This window comes from Camelina sativa, chromosome 9, assembly GCF_000633955.1.
Source record: "Camelina sativa cultivar DH55 chromosome 9, Cs, whole genome shotgun sequence".
NCBI lineage: Eukaryota > Viridiplantae > Streptophyta > Magnoliopsida > Brassicales > Brassicaceae > Camelina > Camelina sativa.
In genome coordinates, this window is record NC_025693.1 from 32,037,744 (window position 1) to 32,049,772 (window position 12,029).

General features: G+C 40.6%; 4 protein-coding genes across 4 annotated transcripts; 1 reads left to right on the forward strand and 3 right to left on the reverse strand.

Moving 5' to 3' along the window:
• On the reverse strand, positions 4,504-5,199 carry LOC104713567. Its single transcript, XM_010430719.2, has one exon. The coding sequence runs from the start codon at positions 5,066-5,068 to the stop codon at positions 4,538-4,540; it is 531 nt and encodes a 176-aa protein (XP_010429021.1). The 5' UTR covers positions 5,069-5,199; the 3' UTR covers positions 4,504-4,537.
• Positions 5,267-7,076, reverse strand: LOC104713568 (protein BASIC PENTACYSTEINE4). The gene is made up of 3 exons (XM_010430721.2): positions 6,962-7,076; positions 6,366-6,446; positions 5,267-6,278 (listed from the first exon to the last, which is right to left on the reverse strand). Exons 2-3 carry the CDS (start codon positions 6,432-6,434, stop codon positions 5,454-5,456), a joined length of 894 nt encoding a protein of 297 aa, XP_010429023.1. The 5' UTR covers positions 6,435-6,446; positions 6,962-7,076; the 3' UTR covers positions 5,267-5,453.
• LOC104713569 (NADP-dependent D-sorbitol-6-phosphate dehydrogenase) lies at positions 7,256-9,322 on the reverse strand. Its single transcript, XM_010430722.2, has 6 exons — positions 9,122-9,322; positions 8,601-8,695; positions 8,382-8,499; positions 8,054-8,186; positions 7,747-7,966; positions 7,256-7,663 (listed from the first exon to the last, which is right to left on the reverse strand). Exons 1-6 carry the CDS (start codon positions 9,252-9,254, stop codon positions 7,433-7,435), a joined length of 930 nt encoding a protein of 309 aa, XP_010429024.1. The 5' UTR covers positions 9,255-9,322; the 3' UTR covers positions 7,256-7,432.
• Positions 9,477-12,014, forward strand: LOC104713570 (ubiquitin fusion degradation protein 1 homolog). The gene is made up of 10 exons (XM_010430723.2): positions 9,477-9,553; positions 10,034-10,094; positions 10,202-10,279; positions 10,416-10,440; positions 10,527-10,559; positions 10,652-10,773; positions 10,867-10,997; positions 11,173-11,393; positions 11,500-11,753; positions 11,840-12,014. Exons 2-10 carry the CDS (start codon positions 10,092-10,094, stop codon positions 11,936-11,938), a joined length of 966 nt encoding a protein of 321 aa, XP_010429025.1. The 5' UTR covers positions 9,477-9,553; positions 10,034-10,091; the 3' UTR covers positions 11,939-12,014.

Sequence of the window (12,029 nt, forward strand, 5' to 3'; positions counted from 1 at the left end):
TTTTTTTTTTTTTTTTTTTGGTAAATTAAAGATGATGATATAGGGTTTTGTCAAAGCCACCTCAACTTCTTTAGGTCTGTCCATCCAAACCAAAGTTTGACTGCTGCTGATTGAACTCGTTGAACTGATTGAACTGGTTGATGTTGACTTGCTGGAACATGTTTTGGTCCTGTAGCTGCTGCATGTTTTGGTCTTGCGGCTGCTGTATGTTTTGGTCCTGCGGCTGCTCCATGTTTTGGTCCTGTGGCTGCTTCATGTTTTGGTCCTGTGGCTGCTGTATGTTTTGGTCCAGTGGCTGCTTCATGTTTTGGTCCTGTGGCTGCTGCATGTTTGATCCCTCGACTTGGGCCTCGTTTGGCTTCACCTGCTGATACAACGTCTCGCCTGCTGCCAACTTCAGCAGCTTGATTTCAGCACACAACTGTTCGTTCACGGCTAATGCCTCCTTTAGCCGCCGTTGAGTGTCGTCTACACTAGCTTCTCCGTTCGAGGCTAATGGCTCCTTTAGCCGTTGAGCGTCTTCGTCTACACTAGCTTGTTCGTGCAAGGCTAATGCCGCCTTCAGCTTTGAGATTTCTGCACACAATTATTGTTCAGTCAAGCCAGCAGTGACAACATAGGAAACGGAAATTCCAATATCTCCACAGTTTTATAAAAAGGTGGCCAGGGCTAAGACAATAATCTCATCCAAGAATCTATATGCATATGGAAATTCATAACATTTATTATAGATATATTGCAGAAAGAATTAAGTGGTTGAAGCATCGATATTAATTTTTAAAAAATGAAGATGACGTACCATCACGAAATTGTTCCTCTCTCTCCCTGTAGAAAGCTTGAATCTTCATTTCCTTATTCTCGTACGTCATTATCATGTTGTTTTTCTGCAGCTTATGCAACAAAAACAGCACATAAATTCTTATAGGAACCACTTAGATATGACAAAATAGATGGTTGTTAATGTGATATATATATGTCTCGATCGATCGATCACCTCCAAATCCGCAACTGTACGAGACACTGTATCATGTTGGCTTTCGAGAGCCTTTAGTTTGTTTACCATATTAAGTATCTGTAAGTCCTTCCTCTTCTTTGAACGTGCAGCTGACGCTCGGTTTGCCAAGATTCTAAAAAGAGCATATCCACAATATGGAAATATATCACAAAACCATCATATATATATGTGTTCATAAAAAAAAAAAAAAAAAAAAACATTGGTTACCTTCTCATTTTCTTAGCTTCAGGAGTTTCAACCTCACTGATGTCGTCGGCGATCCTAATTCCAGAAGAAGTATGCTGGCGTTTTCCAGGAACCGGAAGATTCCCTGAAAGAGACGGAGATTTCTTTATCATGTCATTGAAACAACCACCCTTTGGAACACGCTGGTAGAAAGGATCAATGTCTTTGCCTGCTTTTCTCTTCACACCCAAACCCGAAGTAGTCGGTCCAGTCTTAAACCTGTTCTCATTAGCATTGCTTCCACCCTCCGAATGGCTACCAGTTATCATCATCACCTCATTGACATTATTATTCTCACTACCACTACCGCTAGCATTATTATTATGATTAGTGTTATCCAGAATCATAAACTCATTGCTGCCGTTGTTATCATATGTCCACTCTACAGCGCCTTCCTTCATAAGATCTGGTTGCCGCGGAGGGATCCTTGAATTGATCCTACTAAGGATTCCACTGTCGGTCCGTTTATGAGACTTTCTCCGTGGCTGCGTATTGCTGCCGGATGCACTCATGGAGTTAGTAGACGCCTTGACCGGAACCCGAGGAGGTTTACGGTTAGACCAAGCGGAAGAAGGCGGCAACGAGGAGTAGACAGACGATGGCGGTAAGGACGAGGACACAGGCGCCGGCTGAAAAGGAAAAGGGTTTTGGTTGAACCCATTGGAAGAAGAGCCTTTCTTCTGCACTTGTGCTGACGGAGAGGTAGGGTATCTCGGCGGCTTACTAAGGGATAAAGACGGAGAATGGGTAACCGACGGCACCGAGGAGCAGACAGGCAACGACGGTAAGGACACAGGCGCCGGTGAGGAAGAGAGCTCGGTCACCGGCGTAAATGAGGAGTTGTCCGGCTCAGGCTGAGTTACCGGCACAAATGAGGAGTTTTCCGGCTCAAGCTGAGTCACCGGCGTAAATGAGGAGTTTCCCGGCTCAAACTGAGTCGCCGGCGTAAATGAGGAGTTGTCCGGCTCATGCTGAGTCACCGGCATAAATGAGGAGTTGTCCAGAGTAGGCTGAGTCACCGACATAAATGAGGAGTTGTCCGTAGTAGGCTGAGTCACCAACGTAAATGAGGAGTTTTCCGGCGCAGGCTGAGTCACCGGCGTAAAAGATGAGTTGACAGGCGCCGGATCAATCGGCGTAAATGTGGAGTAGCCAAGCGCCGGTTGGGTCACCTGCGAATAAGATGAGTAGACAGGCGCCGGTTGAGTCCCCGGCGTAAATGATGAATACATAAGCGAAGGCGGTAAGGACGAGAACAAAGGCTCCGGCTGAGTCATCAGCGGACCTGAGTAGTAGACAGGCGACGGCTGTTGGGACGAGAACACAGGCGAAGGCTGATCAGTCAACTGTGGACATGAGTAGTAGACGTCAGGCGACAGCTGTTGGGACGAGAACACAGGCGCAGGCGGACATGAGTAGTAGACAGGCGACGGTTGAAAGGACGAGAGAACAGGCGCCGGCTGCATCACCGACCGTGGTCCAGGGTTGGAATGGTTAAAAGAATCACGATGGAACAACGACCGAGAAGGACCCACCGGAAGAGAGGAAGACGACTGAGAAGGACGCACCGGCGGACGGGACGAAGATGGAGAAGACCGGTGCACTTGTGCCAATGAAGTATGGAACGACGTTGATGAAGGACTCATCTGGGGCATGTAGGAGAAGGTAGTCAACGGCTGAGTACTCCTTGGTCCGGGGCTGAAGTGCGGCGACCCGGCTGGGTAACGGGTCAGTGGGGGGACCTGAGAATACGGCGAAACAGGTGACACAGGCGAAACAGGTGACACGTCATCATTGCTAAGTAGATTCTGGTAGTATTGGATGTTGAAAGGACTCATATCGCCTTGTTCATCCATCCTTCAAAAGATTTGGACAACGGAAAGATACACGTCACTCGTTTTTTTCTTACAGATGATATATCAAACAAAAAAACAAATCCATAAAATTGGGAAAAAAATAAAAAGTTAATAGTTCAAAGCTAATCAAAGATCTCTGTTTCTCAGTCGAGATTTTCAGATTATGGGTAAGAGAGACAAAAGATTGAAACTTTTGAGTAAGAAATAAAAAGAGTAGAGAGAGTAAAAGACCTGAGCTGCAACAATGGACTAGGACAGTTGATAAAAAGAACCTTTGTGGATATGATTGGTGTTGTCTGGATTTGATAGATTGCACGAAGCCTCCTTTTATAGTGGTAACGACCTGGTTACGACAAAGATTCCCATGTTTTTCACCATATGCCATTTTTTTTTAAGTTTTATGATTATTTTATTTGTTTTTTTAACTTTTTATATTTTTCTTCTATAAAATATAAAGTCTCACTCTTTTATGTCCATATATTAATCTTCACTAATTAAGAGATACCTTTTAATTTTAAGCTAATTTGGATTTTTATGGGCCACATTTGTCGAGCACACATTAATTAATTGTCGTTATTCAGTTAATTCATAATATTTTATGTATAGCAAAATCTATTTTTGGTCTTTAACAGTTAATGTATATAATGATTTGCACAAAGCTCACGCTGCTACTCAACAAAAAAAAAGGTCCACAATTTCTCTATAAATGATATATACCACATTTGGGCAAAATATTATTAAATTTGGGGTAAATCACTTCAAAAAGTAATACTCTATCCTAGACCAATTGCATAGCACCTATTTTGGGTAAATCACTTTAAAGTCATTTTACTACTTTTGTCTCTTCGGTTTTCTTTTTGTGATTGGTTCTATAAAAAAGCTTTGTACAGCTCAGATAAATTTTTAAAAAATTCTCATTTGGGCCATGAACACAAAGTACAATGTAGCAATCATGTTCGGTAAAGGGATAAATGGGTCCCTGTTTGGAAGTGTAAAACAAAACACAACCAAAAGGCCCGACACAGGTGTATGACACAAGTGAGAACTGTTGTGTCTAGTGAACTATAGAAGTCCGGACTACGAGCTAGCGCTTAGGTGGAGAAATGAATAAGAGGACTTCCTTGCTGAAAGTGCACGTTCCAAAACATATCTTTATCCATTTATATATAAGAAAATGAAACTTTGTGGGGAGTTTCAAGTTTGGTAGTTAAACCGATAATGACGTTGACTCAGTACATATTTGAGTATTCTTCGATGAATCGTTGTAATACGTGGAATTATCTATCATATGAAAGAAGAGGAAAAAAAAAGAAATGTAATTTGAATTTCTGAAATCATTATCGTTGGATCAATGAAAAAAAAAAAGAATGCTCAAGAACATATCACAAAGAGATTATTAGGTTCTTGATTACTAAAACCACATCTAGTGTACTTTGTTTTGCTAGCGAGTACGACATGAACTTACTTCGCCACGCGACGGGAATGACACGGCGCGTTTAATCCTCGGCATCTTCTCGTTATCCGAAGGCACCACAACGGCTAAACTTCGGCAACTGTTTTTCTCCGTTTCTTCAGTTTGTTGAATATTCGTCACGGTACACTGATTCTGCTGCACAACGCACGGCTCTTTGCTTGAAGCTGTATCTACAATCTGAACTTTTGAGCTACGGCTAGAAGAAGAGATCGCCATGAGGATATGAAAACCGATCAAGATGAGAAGAGGAAGACACATCAAGAACAACGCATAGTAGATGATCCACCCGAATCCGCTGTGGCTCTTTCCGTGACAGATCCATTCAATGACTAAGGCAATTCCTGAGGTGAAGGTAGTCAAGCTGCTTAGGACGAAAACTTTGACAATCGCCGGATTTGGAATTTGCAAGAATGCTCTGGAGGCGGCGAGCCAACGCATCTTTGATGGCTTTTGGTGCGACTGGGTTTCCACTGTGACATTCTCCGGCACTTTGTTCATGCTTTGATTTTTTGTTTTTCTTCTTTTTTTTCTCCGTAAAAATGTAAGACTAAATAGTGTAAATGAATGACCAAATCACTGATATGAGTTTTCAACGTTAAAGCTGTTGAGAACTTTGAGGTATTCTCTCTCACTGAGTCACACTGTTAATAAAACGGGGTCAAAAGATTTCGTAATCCTAACTGTTTAAGATTTAAATTTTAAAGTCAAAATATATTTCCTTATGCCAAACCATTTTTGCCCATTCAAAAGATAGTTAACATAATAATATTGTAACATACACAACAACGAACTATGAACAATAGAGACGAAGGACAACACCTAACCTTAAATAAGAAAGAAAAAGAGAGAAACATACTTGGCTTATGTAAATCATATATATAGGCTACTTGATAGTGATGTAGCGGTTTGTCCCGTGTCTAGCCCAATAGTCTTTAAGATCAACAGGACAAGAGAGGTCATACCCTTCTGCTGCTAAACGGCTGAGTAATCTCGAGAAGACGTTTCCGCTCATTTTCCTACCGCCCATCCGAGAATGCCTCTTGTTTGGCATCTGTGGTAAAGGATACTCAGATAAGGTGGTTGTGCAACAAGATGATTGCCAGCCGCCGTTTCCCCATTTGTAACACTGACGTGCAGAGCCTGTGCATGTGCACATCGGTACTGGCATTGTCGTCTCATCAAAAGTGACTAAATTTAAACCGACATCTAGGCTGTCCCAATCTTTTCTAGATTTTTTTCCAGGAGCAGCAACTCGACGGTTCAGATCTTCACCAACTTTTTTCATCTTTACTTGTCCCTGCTTGCTCTCCTTCTTCCTTTTGGCCACCTTAGTAGTAGTGCTCGTCACCTCGGGGGGGATAGCTGATAACGGGAAGACTGTAAGTTTGTGGGGTTCAACACCGACACAATCATCTCCGTCGTCACCGCGTTTGCCACCGGACAAAGCAAAGTTGAGACTATTCTCATGGTGTTGAAGCGCAGCATAAGCATTGTCTCTCTCAATCAAGGCTTTATCTCTCTCAGAAAGAGCTTTGTCACGTTGCTGAAGCGCTTCATCCCTGGCCGCAATTGCTTCTTTTTTGGCAGAGACAGCTTGGTTTCTTTCGTGTATAGCTGCATCCCTCTCAGCAAGGATGGACATAATCTTCTTATTCATCACCAAGGCATTATGTTGTTCCTTAATCTGATGCTGAGGCATCATATTCCACTGTGTTAAACAAACACATTCATTGCTTGTTAGCCTTACTACAACCACACCCAACAAAAACACCAAAAAAAGTCAATAATGGCTTACCATAGATTGTGCACCTTTCAAGTAATCGGGTTTGAACCTCCCATTATCATACTGACCACCATTCTCCATCCTCTTGTATATCTTAGAGAAGAGAAAAAAATAAAACTTCTCAAGCTTGTCGTCGAGGACATTCATCAATATAGTGAAACCAAATTTCAAAAACAATTACTCTGAACTCTTCTAAACCTTAAATCATCACACTCATCTAGAATCAAGATTCCATTAAAAAACAAAAACTAAACAATTCTCAACTTAATTTATGATTCTCGGATTCAAAATCTGTATAGTTGATTTCCCAGTTAGGGTTCTGTAATCAGAATTATAATAAATACCAAAATCAATACAAACTCGTCAGATACAGAACTTCAATGAACAATTTACCATATATATATATATATATGTATATAAGAACCCAAGATTGTATTAGGTGACCACGATCAACAACAAGGTCGAATCAATCTGAAGCTTATTACAAGCAAAAAAACAAAATAAGCAAAAGAAGAAGGAAGAGCTTGAATTGAAAAATTACAAACCCTAGAGAAAGAACACTAATTTAACAACGAAATCAAATTGAACACAATGGCGCGAAAGCTTACCAATTTGTGGAGCTTCTGAGGAAGAAACACTGGTGTATTGATCGATCGAGACGAAAGGATCTATCTAATTGAAGAGAGAGAGAGAGAGAGAGAGAGAGAGAGAGAGAGAGAGGTGTCTGAAGACGAAGCAGAAGAAGCACGAATTTACCAAAATATCCTCCTCTCAAATACCACTGAACGCGAACAAAGAACAAGGTCATTCTCGTCTTTTTATTTCCTCCGTGCAGTGGTGCGTTTTGAATGTTTTTCATTTTTTTTTCTTTCATTGAGGATTTAGCATAAATAAAAAACATAGAGATGCGAATGGGACTTAAAAAATCATAATCTGTTTGACATGAGTTTTTATATAATGATAGATAGGCTCACAAAATATTTGAGAATATTGCAGTCAAGCTAATGGCTTACTTCTTCAGCTTCATTTTATTCATATAGATAGATAGATAGAGAGAGTGAGAGAGTGTGTGCGTGTGATCAAGCGTAGAGATCGATGCCCCAAAACTTGGCTGGTTGGTTCGTACGGTACTTCCTGTCCATGGCCTTGATCAGTTCCATGTCTTCTTTCGACAGTTCGAAATCGAACACCTGGAAATTCTCATCCAATCTCCCAGGCTTCGATGTCTTTGGTATCACCACTGTGTTTCTCTGGATTCCCCACCTCAGCACTACCTGTGCCACTGTCTTTTTGTACTTCTCGGCAACACCCTAGGGATTTCAGATTATACCAGTCCATATTAATCATCTGCCAAAGGTTTAACTATTTCAAAGGTTTGGAGGATGAGACTTACTTTGAGAACTGGGTCATCCAGACATGACACGGTTCCAAACCACTCGGCATTGGCTGTGGCACCTCCTAGAGGAGTATGAGCGGTAACACAAATCCCATGCTTCTGGCAGAATTTGACAAGAGAATCACGTTGGAAGTAAGGATGTGTCTCGATCTGATTCACTGCAGGCTTGATCTTGGAGTAAGCCAAGCAATCTCTCGTTAGAAAAACGTCATAGTTACTGCAAACAGCCAAAATGGTAAAACAAAAGTCAGAAATTAGCTCGGAAAACAAAAGGACTTGTTAAGATAGTGGAGAAATGTTGAACCTGATTCCAATGCTGCGGACCAAACCCATAGAAACAAGCTTTTCCATGTCATGCCATGTAGTTTCCAGAGAGATTGTTGTATCTATGTCCAATACCCCATCATCACCCAAAGCACTATCGGTTGTTCCAACTCCTGCAGGCACATATAGACAGGGCCACAGGGGACGGCTTACATGTTACAGCTTATTATATTGTTTGTACCAATTGCCAAAGACTTCAGGAAAATTGATTTCGGCTAGTGAATAAGGAGGATGTGTAATAAAAACAAAATGCAAAGGTCTTTAGTCAAGACTAAATAACGTGGATAAGGCAACAGCCAGGCCCTCACCAGTGTGTTTCGTTGCTACGGGAAAGTGAACGAGGAAAAGGTCAAGATAATCAAGTTGAAGTTTCTTGAGACTGTCTTTGCACGCCTCAATAACATGGCCGTGGTCTGAATTCCATAGCTGCAAAACCAAGAAAGATTCAGAACTCAGAGCTTTCTCACTTTTTGATCATCCAAACTAAAAACAGATATATATATCACAGCTATGTGGTTTCGTTTGACCTTGGTTGTAATGAAGAGATCCTCTCTCTTGACCAGACCAGTCTTGAATGCTTCTGTAAGAGCCTCACCAACTTCGGTCTCGTTCCTGTAATCAGCTGCAGCATGCAATGGAACACGAACACGCCAAAAGATGTTAGCATAAACAAAAGGGATGAAAAAAGGACTCATAAAGCTCCCAAATAAGACATAGAAACCTACCAAGCAACTCACAAGAAAAAATCGAAAAGCAAAAAAATGAACCATGTCTATTACAAGTAACCAACTAAAAAAACTATCACAGAATAATCATCTACACAGCAAAAACTTTAGATCATTCTATGATTCCAAATACTGTAAGCATCAAATGCAAATAAAGATCTACAGAGAGTATTCACTTCAGCTCCCAAATCATAGACTTTTTTCTAATAAAGTTTTAAGCTTTTAGACAAGTTATAACAAACCCAATAAATTCACATCTTCAAACGAACCCGAAGCAACCACCACAAAAAAGGTCTAGGTCTGACTGAGAGAGATAGAGTTACCAGCACAGTCGAGATGGCGATAGCCGATCTTGATAGCATTGATGATAAGGTCTCGGATCCCTTCTTTCTCCATCCTCCATACTCCTAAGCCGACGATCGGCATCTTGAAGCCACTGTTCAGTGTTATCTCCATTTCTTCTTCTCTCCCTGAATCCTCCCTGATTGGGTAAATATCTGCTCAGATTGTGAGTTTCTCACTGTGTGTATTTGGTAACGCACACGTTTTATTTAAAAAGCCACCAATGGGCCAACCATAACTAATGGGCTTTTTAATTTTATTAGGCCTAATATTGTTTATGTCGACATAGACTCAATACGCACCGTATGGTATATATATACAATACAAGGAAACATAATCACAGGTCACCACCAACACCAAAGTTCACATCTTTACTTGTTTGTGTCCGGAATCGAATAAGCTCTCTCTCACAGGTAAAATTTAATGGTCGGGGTAGCTCAATCGGTAGTTTTTTTTTTAAGAGTTTTCTTTAATCTCTGATAATCTCAATTTTGTAAAGCTTTGGTTTTGTTTGTTATCGATCTCACTCTTGGATTTGTGATTGGATTCTTCTCTCCTGGGGATTCCTGGTGAGTCGTAGAGGAATAGGTTTCCAAGGATCTTACTTGGTTTTGTTTCAAAAGGTTTGATTTTTACGAGTTGTAGAGATGGTTCTTCGAATTTTTTTTAGGTTTGCTTTTTCCGCTTCTGAGATTCGAAATTGAAGTCTTAGGGTTTTTTTTTTTTTTTTGATTAAAGTTTGTCAAAGTCACCGACTTTGATGTTCCTTGCTGCTTGGAATTGTTGCCCACGATTGATGATGATTTGAAACCCTAATATTTATTTTTATATATCTTGTCTGATTTGGATCTCTTCTTCTAACTTGAGTTGTGTGACGTTTCTTTTTGCGGTAGGTTGACAGTTGATTGTCTCAGTTAACTTATTCTCTTTATCAACCACCAAAAACATACTATGGTAAGTGTCTTCAAAGGTTTTGTTTTTAACCAATCAATTAATTTTAGTTTTAGTAATCACTTACCTGTTGTTTTGTCTAAACCTTTGGAAAACTTAACACGATGCAGTTTTTCGATGGATACCATTATCATGGAACAACCTTTGAGCAGAGCTATCACTGCTATCCGGCTTCTTTTATTGACAAGGTTTGGTTTCAGCTCTCTTCTTTTAGTTCTACTTGATGAATTCTTTGACAATTTTCAGATTCAAAATCAGAATTCTGCATACTTGATTTCTATTTTCTTGTTTCTAATTTCTATTCCCTTTTTTTTCGTCTTGCAGCCACAAATTGAAAGTGGTGACAAGAGTAAGTCTTTCTATCTAGACGCCATTGTTTGTTTTTATCCATATTGTTCAAGCTTGAAGTTTGATTTATGTTAATTCTTTTTTCAGTTATAATGCCACCATCAGCCCTTGATCGTCTAGGTATGTTCCCACTGGTTTCCTCTTATGTATTTGATTTAATATGTTAAAACTTGGGAAAATATCATAGCTCTAATATTGGGGAAACTTTACAGCTTCTTTGCATATTGACTATCCAATGCTGTTTGAGCTTCGTAATGCTGGAATTGAACGTGTTTCTCACTGTGGAGTCCTTGAGTTCATTGCAGAAGAAGGCATGATCTACATGCCATATTGGGTTCGTATCAGCTTCCTTTTTGGTTATCGGTTGACATTCTCGGGATCATGCAGCTTTACCAGACTAATTGTGTGCTACTTTTATCTAATCCAGATGATGCAGAATTTGCTCCTGCAAGAAGGAGACATGGTGAGAGTTAGAAATGTCACTCTTCCAAAAGGAACTTACGTTAAACTACAGCCCCACACACAAGACTTTCTCGAGATATCCAACCCGAAAGCCATGTGAGTCCATCTTATTTCGACCCTCTCGTATTAGTCCTCATGTTGGTTTTTGCTTAGAGAATGTATTGTATTAAAGTTCTTCTTGTCTTCTGGCTCGTAGTTAGATGATTTCATCTGTTTCTGTTTGTTATCTATATTTCCTTGTGGCTTTCTGATGAATGAGTGAACCTTGCAGCTTGGAGACTGCTTTGAGGAATTACTCTTGCCTAACCACTGGGGATAGCATTATGGTTCCATACAACAACAAGAAATATTTTATAGATATAGTTGAAACTAAGCCTGCTAACGGAATTAGCATCATAGAAACAGACTGTGAGGTTGATTTCGCAACTCCCCTTGACTACAAGGAGCCTGAACGTCACACAGCACCTGCTGCAGCAAAGGGTCCGGCAAAAGGTATGTATTCATGGACATGGAGTCATAAGATGGATTTACGTATTAGTCTATTTATTAGCTTCAAGTTGTTGGATTTCATGTGCTTATTTTTCCAATTTTTTTGCAGCTGAGGAAGTTGTGGATGAACCTGAACCAAAGTTCAATCCTTTCACGGGATCTGGAAGACGGTTAGATGGGAGACCTCTTGCCTATGAGCCACCACCTGCCTCTATCCCAAAAGACAAACAGCCTGTTGTTGCTAATGGTAATGGACAGTCATCTGCAGCAAGTAGCTCAGAGAAAGCTGCGCGACAGGCCCAAGGAAAACTTGTGTTTGGGTCTAATGCCAACCGTGCTCCAAAAGAGGCTACTCCTCCTAAGGTAGTTATAAAAACTTTTTTGATTAATGGCAAAACAGATATTGCAGTGGAACTGAGAGACAAATGCCTATGATTGACCTTTTTCAGGTTGGAGCTGGAAAAGAGACCAAGCAAGAAGAACAGGAGAAGAAAGAAGAGCCTAAGTTCCAAGCTTTCACTGGGAAGAAGTATTCATTGAGGGGTTGACCAACTCACACAATGAGTGTGCTCAGTTTATTTATGATCCCCTCATGTTGTGTATTATAAAGACTAGTGCCTCGAACTAAAAGGAAAACAA

Coding starts and splice junctions, on each gene's coding strand:
- LOC104713567 (XM_010430719.2), bottom strand. CDS start 5,068: ATGAACAAAGTGCCGGAGAATGTCACAGTGGAAACCCAGTCGCACCAA.
- LOC104713568 (XM_010430721.2), bottom strand. CDS start 6,434: ATGGAGAATGGTGGTCAGTATGATAATGGGAGGTTCAAACCCGATTAC. Junction 6,279..6,365: donor TGAAAGGTGCACAATCTATG/GTAAGCCATTAT, acceptor TGTTTAACACAG/TGGAATATGATGCCTCAGCA.
- LOC104713569 (XM_010430722.2), bottom strand. CDS start 9,254: ATGGAGATAACACTGAACAGTGGCTTCAAGATGCCGATCGTCGGCTTA. Junction 8,696..9,121: donor TCGCCATCTCGACTGTGCTG/GTAACTCTATCT, acceptor TGCATGCTGCAG/CTGATTACAGGAACGAGACC. Junction 7,664..7,746: donor TGGATGACCCAGTTCTCAAA/GTAAGTCTCATC, acceptor TGAAATCCCTAG/GGTGTTGCCGAGAAGTACAA.
- LOC104713570 (XM_010430723.2), top strand. Junction 10,280..10,415: donor CGGCTTCTTTTATTGACAAG/GTTTGGTTTCAG, acceptor TTCGTCTTGCAG/CCACAAATTGAAAGTGGTGA. Junction 10,441..10,526: donor AATTGAAAGTGGTGACAAGA/GTAAGTCTTTCT, acceptor TTCTTTTTTCAG/TTATAATGCCACCATCAGCC.